Source organism: Harpegnathos saltator, unplaced genomic scaffold, assembly GCF_003227715.2.
Source record: "Harpegnathos saltator strain DR-91 unplaced genomic scaffold, Hsal_v8.6 scaffold47, whole genome shotgun sequence".
NCBI lineage: Eukaryota > Metazoa > Arthropoda > Insecta > Hymenoptera > Formicidae > Harpegnathos > Harpegnathos saltator.
In genome coordinates, this window is record NW_020230283.1 from 778748 (window position 1) to 793718 (window position 14971).

At 47.1% G+C, this 14971-nt stretch overlaps 1 protein-coding gene across 6 annotated transcripts in view; it reads left to right on the forward strand.

The window, feature by feature from the left end:
* LOC105181075 (netrin receptor UNC5C) overlaps nt 1-1680 on the forward strand; it is a 72027-nt gene extending 70347 nt beyond the window's left edge. For all 6 annotated transcript variants that reach the window (XM_025302166.1, XM_025302170.1, XM_025302169.1 and 3 more), the window contains one exon: nt 129-1680. In XM_025302166.1, coding sequence (XP_025157951.1) covers nt 129-300 — 172 coding nt within the window. In that variant the 3' untranslated portion in view covers nt 301-1680. The remainder of the gene's footprint in view (nt 1-128) is intronic.
* Nucleotides 1681-14971: the final 13291 nt, after the last annotated feature.

The window sequence follows — 14971 nt, forward strand, 5'->3', positions numbered from 1 at the left end:
TTGCGCGCTGAAATCGGTCCTTTCCGCTCCACCTTTTCTTTTTTCTTCTCAATGTACGCGACGAGAAAAGGCCGTTCACGGCGTTTCCACGGCAATGACGCAGTCATGATGCTTCGTTTCGACAACAGGTACATCAATTACTTCGCGACCAAGGCCAGCCCGACCGAGCACATCTTGGACCTGTGGGAAGCGAGGCACCGGGAGCCGACGGCGGTGACGGATCTGCTGAACCACCTCCGAGTTATGGGCAGGACCGACGCGGCCACGATCCTGGAGGCCCAGCTCGGCCCGTGGCTCTGAACAGACCGGTAAACCGGATCTCGAAACCGTTTCCAACGGTGAGTGAAAGTCGCGAGCGTCGTACGCCCACGAGCCGAGCGCCGGGCGATCGGCGGGTGAATCAGTGGGTGATCGAACGGCGCGACCGGTGAACTCGAGAGATCGATCAGTGAGTACCGGAAGGGACAATCGGCGGAGTGAGCGAGTGACTGAGCGAGTGCGTGCGAGCACAGAGGGAGGGAGGGAGGGAGGAAGGGTGGAGAGCGGGGAAACGGAGGATTCGATTCTCCAAACGGACTCATCGAAACACTGCCTTAATTGTGCGCGACAAACGCGTCGGTACTCTGTAAATAAACGTGAGTTAGCGGGAAGCCCGGAGATCCCGCTTCAAGAGGAGATCCTTCGGGCGCGTCAAGGACCACGAGTCGAGAAACGCTTCAGCCGACAGCTCGAGAGACGAGGAGCGAGAACGAGAGGGAGAGGGAGGGAGGGAAAGTGAGAAAGAAAACGAGAGAGCGCGGGTTGCGGTCCGTGGTCGAAAGGGAAAAAGGGTGGGAGGGAGGGAGGAGGGACGAGAGTAAGGGGAACCGTATATAATCGTGACGACGTAATTAGGGACTGTGCATTTAGATGGATATACGTGTACATACGTACTAAAGACACGCGCGCAGATACAGATGGAGATATATCCATTTAGAGATGGATGTTTATATATAAATATATGTTATATATTATATAAATATATATATATAGATATCTACCAGGACACACCAAGAGTATATGAAGCGCTCGCGCGCGGACATCGCGACATCGACTTGTCCGCGGCGACAGCTCGACGCGACGAAGGTACTTTTTCAGTCGATTATCGTTATCGAACACGGACGACGAGCACGAGACACCGCGCCGGCTGGGTGTCGTCACTTCACTTTCGTTTCCTCGGAGAATCGTGCCAAAATTATCTCGGTTTCTCGTAAGGCGCTACAATTCCGTTGCTGTTGCATCCGAGTTTCGTGAAAGACGCCGTATATCCTTTTTCACACGTGTCGACAATACAGATCGCGGTGCGCGAGGCAGGAGGACGCGACGACGACGATGACGATCACGACGACCACGACGAGAACAACGACTGCGGCGGCGGCGGCGACGACGCGGTGGACGATGCGGCGAGTCGCCGTGCGTGGCGCGCGCGTCGCTCACGAACGCGAGCGCGAGCCGCGAGCCGTCGCGTAAGGAAGAAGAAACGAGAGAGAGAGAGAGAGAGAGAGAGAGAGAGAGAGAGAGAGAGAGAGAGAGAATCGAGCTAATTACGACAGACATGATTTACACCGACGATTTATTTGAGAGAATTGTATATTTGTTACTTTCGACGAATAAAATATTCTTGTATACCTCAGAGTCGAACTCGCTCGTCTGCTTCATTGCACCAGATCCCCGCCCCCCTTTTCCTTGTTATTCCCGGATAAAATATCCCGGCCATTGAGCTTATTAATTAGCGCGGTACTTTGCGCGGCACATTCGCGCGCTTTTACGGCGGCGTGATGCATTTTTTTCGGGACGTTGCCTCGAACACGAAGTCGCGCGCAAGCGGAGCTCCTGCGGAAGGATCGCGTCGCATTCCTGCGACATGTTGATCAAGGTAAGTAGATTGCGTATCCTTTAAGAGCCGCCGGACGCGACGAATGTAGACGAGGCGAGACGTCCAATCTCCGCGCGCGCGCGCGCGCGCGCGGGATCCATTCCCGCCCGGGATCCACTTGGCGACGTGAAAGATCGTTTCGGCCTCGTCCCGGGCCCGCCCGGAGAAAACGTTGCCCGTAACGCAATAACTCCGCAAACGTATTTTATCGGCATGCTGTCAACGATTTTTTGCCGGACCGCCACGGAACATCCTTGCCGGGCGGGTATTAAAGGCGCACTTCCTCCGTGCCGCGCGCGCTGTATATTACTTCAATTTCAGCTTGTCTCCGGACGTTCGACAGGGACAAGATATTCTATCTTCCACCTCCTCGATCTCTTCGGCTTGCGGCGGCGGCGGCGGCGGAGGCGGTCCGCCTCGATTTTCTCCCGTCGAAAATAGGAACGTACTATCGCGAGAGTCGAAGGAGGCGAAAATAGGTGACAATGGACGTCGAGCGTTGCAATTTTGAGATGTCGATACCAGTCACGCGAGTGACACCCGTTCCTTTCCCCCGTCTCGCTTCCCCGCTCCCCCGTCGCACACCGCCCCTCGGTCGTCGTCTACCGTTCTTCCTCCTCGGCACCCTACTGAGTTTCTTCAAACTTGACGGCTCATTCTCTCTTTCTGTCTTTCTCCAATCTGCGCGATGTCGGCGGGACGCCGACGTGATTCGTGCCTGCCGCAAGTTTTGGATTTCTGTCGCGCGAATTTCCGCGCGAGTCTGCGTATAAAGTTTCGCTTTTCCAGGACGGAGAGCTCTCGCGTAGATTCAGCGAGAATCACGTTTATTCGACTGTCCGTTGTCTTTTTTTCTCTCTTTTAATTGTTCCGCCAGAGAAACGTGAAATTCAAACGGATCGAAAGGCAAACGTTTTACGATAAATTCAGCGGACGGGACGGAAGCGGGACGATTATCGAGAACGGAGAGGCGGCGACAGCGGCGACGTTCCTGTCGTATTTGTACGTGTTAGTACGGTAAATTAAACTTTATCTGATTCAATAAATGCTTTATCTCTGCTGAATTGTGGGAAACTTTCATCGCTGCGCCGGCAACGCGATGTGCCGGAAATTAAACGGGTAAGGCGGCACTCGGAGGTGCGGAGGAGAGAGAGGTGGGATGGAATCGCGGAGGAAAGAGGAAAGAGCAGAGAGTGAGAAAGGGGGAGGGCGAGAAAGAGGGAGAGAGAGAGAGAGAGAGAGAGAGAGAGAGAGAGAGAGAGAGAGAGAGAGAGAGAGAGAGAGAGAGAGAGCGAACGAGGGAAAAGTATTTCAAAGTTCCGTTTAATCGCGGCGAAAATGACGGACGTCGGAATTAACTTTTTAAAGTGCAATTTTATATACGCGAATGTCAACTGCATCGAGATAAATGGCTCAGCCGACAAAATTTCTTCGCTCCAACGTATTTTTCGCCGCGATGCAAGTGCGTCATACATTCGCGGTGACGCGAAATGAGATTACTTTTTAACGCTCTAAACCGGTGGCTTTCCGCCCGACGAACGCGCTGTTAATCGTTTCTCGCGTATCCCCTTTCGTACACTCCCTCTCTCTCTCTCTCTCTCGCCCCCCCCTCTCTCTCTCTCTCTCTCTCTCTCTCTCTCTCTCCTTCACGCCTAGGAAAAATACTCGCTCGATACTTCCTGCTTCCCTCGCCCTCCATGTCATCGAGCACGAGTCATTAATTAATCATTTATCCGTCCATTCATCCGCTTATTAATATTTGCCGCAAGTGCGAAAAGGCGACAGAAAAGCGAAGGAGCTGAAACACCGCCCGTGTGGAAAGCATCGATCAAGAGTGGCGTAGGTGAAACTTCGAGGCGGCTAGCTCCTCGTCGGGCTTCTCACGAAGTCGCGAGCGAGCGTGCGAACGGAACGCACCGCGAGGTACTTAAACTCGCAGAAAAAAAATGATGAATGACCGCGCGTGGTGCGCGTACCTACTCGAAAATTAAAAAGCGCCGCCGCTATGAAGGAACGCCCTCGGACAAGAGACGAACAGAGAGAGAGAGAGAGAGAGAGAGAGAGAGAGAGAGAGAGAGAGAGAGAGAGAGAGAGAGAGAGATAGCTCCCGGCCTCTCGTTTCTGCTCGTCGCTTCTTTCGGTCGCCCGGCTCCGCCGCGCAGATCGTTGCGTAAACGTAACGGAATGCGCACAAGTGTTTTTCAAGTGCTCCAGCATGCTGCCGGTCAGAAGGAGCAGGCGCTATAAAAATAGCTCGCACGCACGGGGTTACTTCCTCCGGCTGATACGCCAGCAAGAGCGTGCCGCGGCTCTTGGACTTTGTTATTCTTGCGATAACCGAGCGGTTCTCTCTCTTTCTCTCTCCCTCCCTCCCTCTCCCTCTCTCTCTTTCTCTCTGTCTCTCTCTCTCTCTCTCTCTCTCTCTCTCTCTCTCTGTCTCTCTCTCTCTCTCTCTCTCTCTCTCTCTCTCTCTCTCGTCCGCGTCGTGTTGTGCAGCGCATCGAGACGCGCTCCTCGCAATCACACCTTTCAGCTCTGCGCTTCGTTCTCTTTTGTTCCCGGCCGAGAGGGCCCCCTGAGGATTCATCACTCACTTCGCGGCGATGTAGAGTACACTGGAAACAGCGCTTGCTACATTTGCGAGTAGAATCGCCGAGCGAAAGAATTATAATCGGGGAGATTCCATTTCCCCGGCGCGTGCTCGCGCGGTGTCGGCAGTGATAACTTTACGCGTGTGTATTGTTGCCGCTACTTCTTGGCCAGAACGACCAGAAGATGCAGTCGGTGCCGAGGATAAAAGTGATCTTCACCCAGCCGTTTTTCTTCCTCCAGGGTAGTTCGCATTGATTTTCACATCTCAGTATCTAATTAACGCGACGGCAGAAGTGTTCACTGTATATATGTCGAGTAATAAGCTCGACATAAGTCTGTAAAGAGTTGACATCTTTGAATACCGCCGCGTTAATTACACGAAAACTTAACCCAAGGATACGACAAATAAATAAATTAATCGAAGTAATTTAGTAATTAAAGTAATTAAAAGTAAAGTAATTCGAGGCACACGCACGGAGAAAAGAAATTATCAATCTTATCACAAAGTGCAGTGTCACTTTCGGCGTGTTTCCTTCATCCTGAGGATTCGTCCGAAGATATTTTTTAACTGTTGCTATTAGACGATACATTACATAGCGGTAATGTCCTGGCAGGATTTATTAGGTCTAGTAGTTAACTCCTTCCGATGAAATTTACATCGCTCAGAGCAAAATATGAAATTGAGATATTCCGCCGCTCTTTTGCGGTTTTAAATTTGCGCTGACATTTAACTTTTCAAAATGCTTTGGCGTTTGATGCATATAATCTCAAGTGATCTGTAATATTCACGATGGCTACCAACAAAGAGCATATTTGATACGCAATGCATTTCACATTTCATTCAAACAAAAACGTTTCTGAAACAGCCAAGATAATTTGTGCCGCTTATGGTGAAAATGTTGTGACCATGTTCTATTGATTTTTAAATAAAGATTGAAAATTGTCAAAAATTAGAAAGAATTAACTACTAATATAATGTCTGAGACAAATATCTCAGACTATTTATGCTCAGATAAAAAAAATCTTCTTTTTTACAATGAAAGGTTATGGTTATTATTTTTCCTTTGAAAAATTATGTATAATTTAAAACCGTTTCACACACACACACATTACTGCAAATTCCTACCAAATATTTACAATTCGTGTAAACTCGAAAGAAATAATCAAAGAAGAATTATGGGTGAAAATTCACTCGTCCTGACAATAGAAAATAACAAAAACATCCTACTGTCGAACAGTCAAACAGATGAATCGATGTAAAGACAAGCATTTTCATATTCTCCTGTCAGCCTAGCAAAATGTAGTGACAGCTATATGTATATGTACAAGGCTATTGTCAATGCATTATCGCAGTGCTCGCCACAAAAGTAGATTCCTCCATTCATTATTTCACCGTGCGATTATAGCCACGAGCGTCGGATTGCCACTCCCTGCATATCTTTCACCTGGTTTAACCGTTATTCATCGGCATATCAATTATAACATAATCATATTAACGTATAATTATATCTGCTACATCAAATATTCATTTAATTATTCAATCATTACGTACATAATATATACGATAATTACATTTCGGTCACTTTAGCAGAATGTCGCGGCCGTAGCCGGCGGCCGTCGCGACATCATGCGTTAACCCATTTGCAATTCTCTAAATATCTCGAAAAATTCTTTTCTTCGTCAAATCTAAGGACAAATACCTCGAAAACTTTGTTAAAAACTTAATATTGCAGTGATTCGTGAAGGATAAAAACGAAGAAAAAAGTTCATACGCACACATCGTGTGTGTCGACGAAGAGTATAACGTGTTGTAATAAAAAGAAAAAAGGACAACAATAATGATGTAAGATGAAAGAAGTCTCAAAGAGAATACAATAACATTTTAACCGATATAGATAATTTCACCCGTTCGCGGCCATCATTATTCAGTCACGATGTGAACGATGTGCGTGTATACAGGGGAGTCCCAGATCAGCCGTATCACCCGATATTTTTGTAAACGCGACATTTTAAAGAAAAATGTTTCAGACAAAAATTTGTCGAATTTGTCGAAAGAAAAAATAGAGATTAGACTTTTTTACTTTATTTAGTCTCAAGAATATATTGCTAAAATAGTGCCCTAACTTTTGCTAACTTATTGACCTTTGGAAATTTTAATTAATTATCAAATTAACAAAAGTCAGGGCGCTATTGTAACAATATATTCATAATATCAAACAGAGTAAAAAAGAAAGTGTCTAGTACCATTTTTTTCCCGACAAATAATGAGATATCGTAAGTTGAAAATGTTGAAAAGGTTACCAAGTTTCCTCTAAATATCTCAACAAATATTAGGCAAATAGAAAAATGTTTGAGACAAAGATTGCTCAAATTAATCGGTAGAAAAAGATGATATAATAATAAAAAATTGGGATCTCCATTTAAGAAAATTGATGATCACAGTGAGTATCTCGAAGGTGGCGCCATCTGTAACAAACAAAATACTATCGCTGTCTAATGCCCGCCTTCGAAGCAAACGACTTTTGTCTGAAACATTTTTCTCTAAAATGCCGCGTTTACGAGAAAATCAGATGGTACGGTTGGTCTGGGACACCCTGTATATACGCTAACGATGCAAATGAGTGAACGAAGCGCCGAAATCAGCCGCTTTTCCCCACGATTTTTCAATTCCACGCAGGATAAACCCGCAGCGCGCATTATGCCGGTTCTTCTCTCTCGCCTATCCTGCCGCGGATCGGCGTGAAATATCGAGGCGAGAGCGCCGCTCATATCGCCCGGCGTCCGCGAGACAGTCAATGACGCATCGGCATGTCGAATCCTCATTGAGAATGCGTCTGCGAAAATAAGCGCCTCGATTCGTTCCTGTCGCGAGGCGCTGGGCGGACAGACTCTCTCGTCTTTTTTCGCCTCGTCGGATGTTCGCGCGTGGGTATACACGAGCGCTCTATCCATCCGGCCTGCGTTACAGAGAGCGTGAGAGAGAGAGAGAGAGAGAGAGAGAGAGAGAGAGAGAGAGGAGGAGGAGGAGGAGGAGAACGAAGGAGATATAAATTATAATAAAGCCGCGCGTGTGATCGCACGCGCTCCTCTCCGCGCGTTACGAGCGTCCCTCTCTCCCTCTATTCATCAGCCCTCTCTCTTTTTCTCTCTCCCGTCTCGCGCTGCGAGGAGCGTCGACATTAATGACTTATTGGCATGTTGAATCATCATTAAGAGACGCGGTGAGGCACGTGAACGTAGCGCGGCCGCTCGCTCGCTCGCCCCGATTTGTTTCTTTCTCGCGAAGCGGACTTCAACGGCTTCGCTCTCTCCCTCCCTCTCTCCCTCTCTCTCTCTCTCTCTCTCTCTCTCTCTCTCTCTCCGTCGGAGCTTTTTTGCCCGCTCTCGTCGACGGAGCACGCCAGCCCGCCCGCTTCGCGTGCGCGGATGCTCGCGCGAACGTCCCTTCGTGACAGAAAGTGCAAGTAATAACGCGTTGCCGCCGCCGCCGCCGCCGCCGCCGCCCCGCCCCGCCCCGTCCCGGCCGGCTTCGTCATTATTTTCCGCCGTTTGATCGCGCGCGTGTGCGCGCCACGCGTGTTCCGGCCGCGCGGCACGCGAGAGCGAGAGCTATCGGTATCGACGTGCAAATGACACGTTAGACGGACTTTGTGGGATCGCCGCGTTTACGCGGCCTTATCCGCGAGCGATCCGACCTGCTCTGAGGAGGGATATCGTGTCGCAAGAATTTAAATTTCTGCCGCGGGCGAGGGAGGGACACGCGAGACACGCGTCGCCGCCCGATTGTTTTCAGCGATTCGCGCGAAAATGGATTTTTCCCGCTTCTTTCTTCCCCTCTTGTTCTCCTTTTAGCCACGGCTTAGCCGACGACAAACGCACGGCTGAACTTTTCCGCTGTCCGCCGGCACGTACGCGTGCGTTTAGATATGTTCGATCATTCGTTCGCAATCCGAACATTACCGCCGGAGATGTAACGAGCACACGACTGTGAGCGCGAAATATGCAGCGCGAAAAACGAGTTTCACAAGAGGAAGATAAATCTCGTCGAATGAACGTCGGACAGCGCGATTGCGCCACTTTCAGACTCCTATTTCTTCGTTGTCGTCCCGAATCGTGACGTTGAGGCGAGCAAGCGCGGTCTAAAAATTCCTGTAAAATTTACCCGAGCAAATAAACGCGCTGACAAAATGACACTCGCGAGCGGTCGACATTTTGCAGATCCGTGAAATAGTCCGAGCGATAAATAAACAACCGCCAAGTTGACGCGAGAAAAGATAAATTGAACAGCGGTGGATCGCGCGCCACGTTAATTTTACGGTAACTTATCGCTTGCCGAGTAGAAAACTGAATAGGGCTCTGGTAAAGGCTTGATTATTTTTCTTTAACACTAATCGGGCCCTCGGGTAGGGATAGAAAGACACGGGCCCTACAAGATATGTAATAAGTGGTTTAACGGCTCCTTATAAGACAATATTATAATAAGAGTCCTATAAAGAAATATTTTTATTATTTCTCGAGTAAAAATATCCGTTCTCTTCATTCCAAGAAATTTAGACTGTAATTTCTTTATTTCTTTATAACCTTGTTAGTACACAACAAGAATTTTTTATTTTAAAAATATAGCATACTTTGCAATAAAATGAAGCATTCTCTACGCATAAAAATCCTGCTACTGTTTTTATTAAAGTTTGCTGCGTTTCAAAACAAAGGCAATACTAGAAAAACCCCTGGGAGAGACTAATGAATATGGCAACTAATGAAACTAATAAAACTTGCTTCTAATTGCGGTATAATTGAAAAATCTTTTAAAAAGGATCAGATGTAGCGTACTTACTAAAACAAAACTAAACTATGACTGAACAATTTTATTACACACTTCAGATCTTATTAATTTTCAATAACAAAACCTAATTTTCTATACCTACAGCATCTTTAAAATATCCTTCTAAGGCCCACATCAGTTTTTCCTATCAAAACCTTATTTATTAGATCTAAGGCATCCTTAAAAAATCCTTCTAGGGCCCTCATCAGCTTTCCTTATCAAAGCCTTACTTATTAGATCTGAGGCATCACTAAAAAATTTTTCTAAGGCTCTTCTCAACTTTCCCTATCAAAGCCTTATTTATCAAATCCAAGGCACCCCTGAGAAAATTCTTCCAAGGCTCTCATCAGTTTTCCTTATCAAAGCCTTATTTCGTAAAATCCAAGGTATCCCTGAAAGATCCATCTCGGGGCCTGATGCGGTAATAATGAAGCTTTGCCTTCTAGGGCATCCTACTTACAATTTTATCGGGGCCTTGTGCTTCATGAGGATGGTCCTGACAATTTTTTGCTCGGGTCCCGACGCATTTCTCCGCTCCAATGCAATTCGCGGAAATTCCCGGCGCGACGAGAGAAAGCCTCGGGATTATTAGACTGTCCTCTCCGTCCGACTTGAAAATCCGTCTCGTCTCGTCCGTAAAGCAAAATTCCCCGCGGAGAGGTTAACAAAATGACTGTTTACTTCTGTAACGCTTACCTCGGTCGGGGCTCCATCGCGCGAGCGACGCGGTAGTCCGGAGAACGAGGGGCGCTCTCGACACCGCAGGAATGCTCGCGCTCGCGCCCGCCGCTTTCGCGGGCGGGGAGACCGCAGGGTGGTGTACGTGCGTGTCATAATAATGCGTGACACCTTGGCGGACTTTGAGCGCGCCTGCTCGAGGCGCGTCCCGGCCGCGAGAGCAAACACACTCGCGGCCGCCGTGCAAACACTGATTCTGATGTAACAACTGACATTTCGCAGATTAAGATCTGCCGGCGATCAGCGCGGATAAGCGGCGGCGGCGGCGACGATAAGCCCGGCGATCGGCGCGAGAACGTGGAGGGAGGAACTAGGAAACTCGTTCTCGCGTGAAAGGATCCATTTTTCCCGCGCGCCCATTCCTCGCGGCGATTCATTGGAAAGAAATTGCACCGCGATAATTTATTTCTCGGATATTCCCCCGAGAGGGAGGGGGGGGCAAAGAGGCGCGCCTCAGACGCGCCAGGCGCGGAAAAGCGGCCCGAAGCGTCGGCGTTGGCGCCATTCATAACTACAGTCAACATTATTATGACACTCGGGAGATATTTATGAAAATTATGCAAAGATATGCGCGAGCGCGTAAAAGAGCTAATGCGATAAACACACGTTTGCATAACGCGCGTAACGCGCGTGCGAGCGCTCGCGCGTGCGTGCCCGAGCGGTAATTAACATTTCGCAAGGATAGGATAGGTAGGTGTCGAAAGGCGCCGCGCGCAGCTTCCCGCTGATTTACGGCGCCGCCTCGGCTTTCGATTGTGCGCTCGCGCGAAAAACGCCGCGAATCCTCCGCGATTCCTCCGCCTCCCCTCCCCCGGCCGTCCCTCATCCCGTCTGTCGAGGAATGAAGCGCGAGGCGAGATCTCGCGAATACCCGAAAGACACGTGTGAATGCGAGCCGGCAAAGATCATGTGTACGCATGAGAGAGAGAGAGAGACGCGGCCGCGTTCCGACGAGCACGGATATATAATAATACCGTCGAATCTCGCGTATACAGGGTGTCTGACAGAGACCGCTCGTGCGCAGATGAAACCCGCCAGACTCAACGGAAAAGTCCTCCGCCGTTTCGCAGACTATCACGTTGAGGTAGGATTTGAAATGGATCGGCGAATTAGTGATGCGATAACTCCTTAAAATGGTTCACGCGAGGATTAAGCTTTTCGCTCCGAGTAGTACGTAGTATTTTAAGTTAACATTATTATTTATTATTATTATATTATATTTATTATTGTATTATTATTATTAATTTTTATTATGTTATATTACATTAATATTATTATTTATTAATATTTATATTTATATTATATTATATACATTTTTTATATTTTATTATATTGCACTATACTCATGGTACAGCTATTGTGTGTTCATATTATTGTACTATATTTTAAATTAATATTGTTATAAATATTTTTAAAAGACCGTATATGCAGGACGAGGCATCTGAAACAGGCCTAACCTGAATAACTTTGAAAATATGCGAGATAGGTTTCGATGACGCATCGCCGATAATATTGCACCACTGGCCGCTTAATCGTTTTTCCAGCGCAAGCTGGTTTCGGATCAAAAAAGATAGAGCGACCACATTGCAGAGCGCAGATCAGGTTAGATCAGAGCTGATACTGACTTTTTTATCATCTAAACGTATGTTTAATTACATTGTGCGGATAGATCTGAAAAAGTCACGTGACACCGATAGCAATGCACAGCGCGTTACTTGAGCGCTTCTCATGTTAATCCTGTAACAATTATGAGAAGCTTTCGAAATTTTATCCCCCGCGAACAATCAGCGCGATTGGCTGCAAAATGGCGGAGAGGCTCTCTCTTTCGCACACAACCTGACGAGTTGCAGCCGCGCACGCGAGCGAACGTCCCGCTGGACACCCTGTATATCGGCGCGCGAGAGCGCAGCCGGCACAGAGACGTATTTACTGCAAACTCCGCCGGAAAATGCACGCTCGAGACGCGCGCGATCGCGCGCCCGGCATTATTACGTCGGACGGCGTTTCTATACGGAATCGATTTCGGCCAACGGCGCGGCGCGGCGCACAGTGGGGCCAGATGACATCTTTTGGTTCAAATCCTTTGGATCCTGAATAAAAATTCCAAAGAGCTTCGTCCAGCCGAAATTTTGAAAAGATTATCGGTTCAGGGTTCGCTGGTTTAGGGTTTGTCGTTAAAAGTTTATCGTTTAAAGTACAGTGTTTTGGGTCCGAGCCTATGAATACTAACTAAATGCGAGACCCCAGAACTTATAATCACGTTTTAGAAAACTCAGAATTTCAAAGCTCATCATTTCAGCCCGCATTAAGAAAGGATTAAGGATCAAAATCCCTCGGTTTTGTGCTTAACCGGTCTGTTATATTTGATGTTTTTGTATTTTGGGCATATGAGTTTTGGGTTAATGGGTTTCTGCTTCAAGATCGATAAATCTCGAGGTGTCTGTTGATGGGTTTCACAGTTTCAATCCACTGAATACGCTATTAGATGGAAATAAGTGTCGAATAATGAGTATTTCACAAGTTTCTCGCGTTTAACGATAATTTCCTCTTTCTTCCTCTTTTGGGGGGCTAGTAATTCGAGAAAAAAAAATTTGTTTTTCAATTCTGGCAAGACAGATCTCTTCGGAATTTATTCAGGATCAACCTAATCCATTGGTGGAACCGATGATCGGTTGGAAGTTCAGGTCTCTGGAGAATTTTCAACCAAAGAATGTCATCCGGCCCCACTGTGCGGCGGCGCGGTGCGGCCGCCTTTTTCATTCTTTCCACTTTATCCGCGGCAAGAGCGGAAGCCTGCAGGAGCGCCGCCGCAGCATCGCCGCGATGCTGCAAAACCCCGGCGGCCTTCCGCAATTTTCTCCGCTCATCGCCTCGTGTATTATCCGCGGTGGCCGCAAGCAGCAAACGCTCGAGTAAACAACTCGCCGGCGCCGATGGCGGGACAGAAGATTCCGCGCTCCGACGCCGATTTTCCGCCGGCGAGGTGGAGTCGAACTTGGCGAAAGAAGCCGACGACTTCGCGTCTCTTGAAGCCGCGCTCGCCTCTTTCTAGGTAACATCGCGAGCGATTCGCGATTCGCGCTGAGTCGCGAGACGCGCTGCGTAAAATCCGCGAGCGTGCGTCTTCGGTAAACAAGAAAATCGTCCGAGTCGAGCTGCGATCGGCGGTCTCTCGGTGCTGCACTGCGCTACGGAAAAATACACACCGCGTTCGGGCGAATGTTGCTTCGGATATCTCGTAAGTTGCGTAGCCGCAAATCTATCGCGAGCGGAATGGAAGTTTCTGTCAAGAGTGCTCTCGAGAAGAGAATACATCCTTTCTTCCCTCGCGAGCACGAAACGACGATGAACCTTTTTCAAACTTGCGACGAGTAGATTTTCATCGTTGTCGAGAGAAGATATTTCCCGTCGAAGCGCAACCGTTACTTACAAGAAGCGAACGAGTGAACTTTTGCGATCGCTTTGCTCGCAGCGGCAGAATGATAATCTTCTGCGTGTAAGCAGGCGAAGCCGCGCGTAGAAGCTTTATCGCTGTACAGCCAGCTTCAGCAAAGTCTCAACATTCGCCGCAACTTGCGTGACATTTGCAACAAAAGTCTTGACACTCTCCAGGTGAAAACTCGCCAGGCTTGTCGAATCGGTTTGGTTAATCTGTCAGAGTTTATCGCTTCGTGCAATATCTCTTCTCGTGTCGCATTTCGAAATTATATATCGTATCCCAACCAGAGTTGGCACGTTTTAAGCCTCTTGTTTAAAGCAAGAGTTTTAAACATGTTTTAACACTTGCACTCGGAATGCCAGCGCAGCTGGCATCAACATTTCTTCCGGCAGCACGGAATGCCAGTTGCGCTGGCATGAAAAAGATTTGGAGGTGAAAATAATAAAATGCGGCGGCGACAACATTAAAGAAAATAATGATCCTTTTTTGTAGTTCTTCTATAGGAATTTAGAAATTATATTTATAATTATCGAGCTGGTGGAAGAAAATGTGTAAATATTCCTCGAATGCCAAAAAGGTCGAACATTCGATGATTTCAAATATAATACGTTTTTTTAAAACATGTGTTTTTTCAAGTGTTTAATATAAATTTTGGACGTAAAATTATTACATGTATAAAAAAATATATATATATATTTTATAGTTTATTTAAATGAAATGATTTAAAAAGTTTTCTTATTAAACCACCGACTGCACTCCGAACCGCATCAAAAGTCACGTGTTCAAATTGTACTAAAAATAAAATGCATATATGTTTAAAACATGTTCTCTATGTATTTAAATGGAATTTTTGTGTTTACTTAACTCTTAAAACATGTCTTCGTTGCCTTCTATTACTAAAACGGATGAATTTCCGCTTATATTTTTTATTATTTCTTTTTTAGTGTATATGAGCCATAAATATTGGGTAAAAATTTGTGTGCAACGTGTAAAACACATTTGAATCACATACACAATTTTTCAAAAGAAAAATAATAACCTTTCACTGAAAAAGAAAGAAAAAAACTTTTATTTGAACTACTATTTACTGGCAACAATTAAAAAGTATCATCGGATGAATTTTTATCCTTCCTAACATTTAAGGGTCGAAACATGATGTTTTGCTTTTTATTTTAAACATGTGCTTCACCAACTCGGATCCCAACACGACGAGGACGATCATAGAGACTAACGAGTCCTTCGAGCTAATCGCGACGTCGCGACTCAGAACGCGCTTCGCCGCTAAACTTGCGCTAAACTCGTACGATAAGCGACGCGATCTGTCACGTCGCGGCGTGTAATTCGCCGCAATCCACCGAAACAAGTGAACAAACCAGCTGCTCGGTAACGACGAGCAGCTACCCGCCGGCTCTCTCAATGCGAGTTGCCGAAGACAGCCGCCACAATGGCGCGTTTCGTCCTGAAC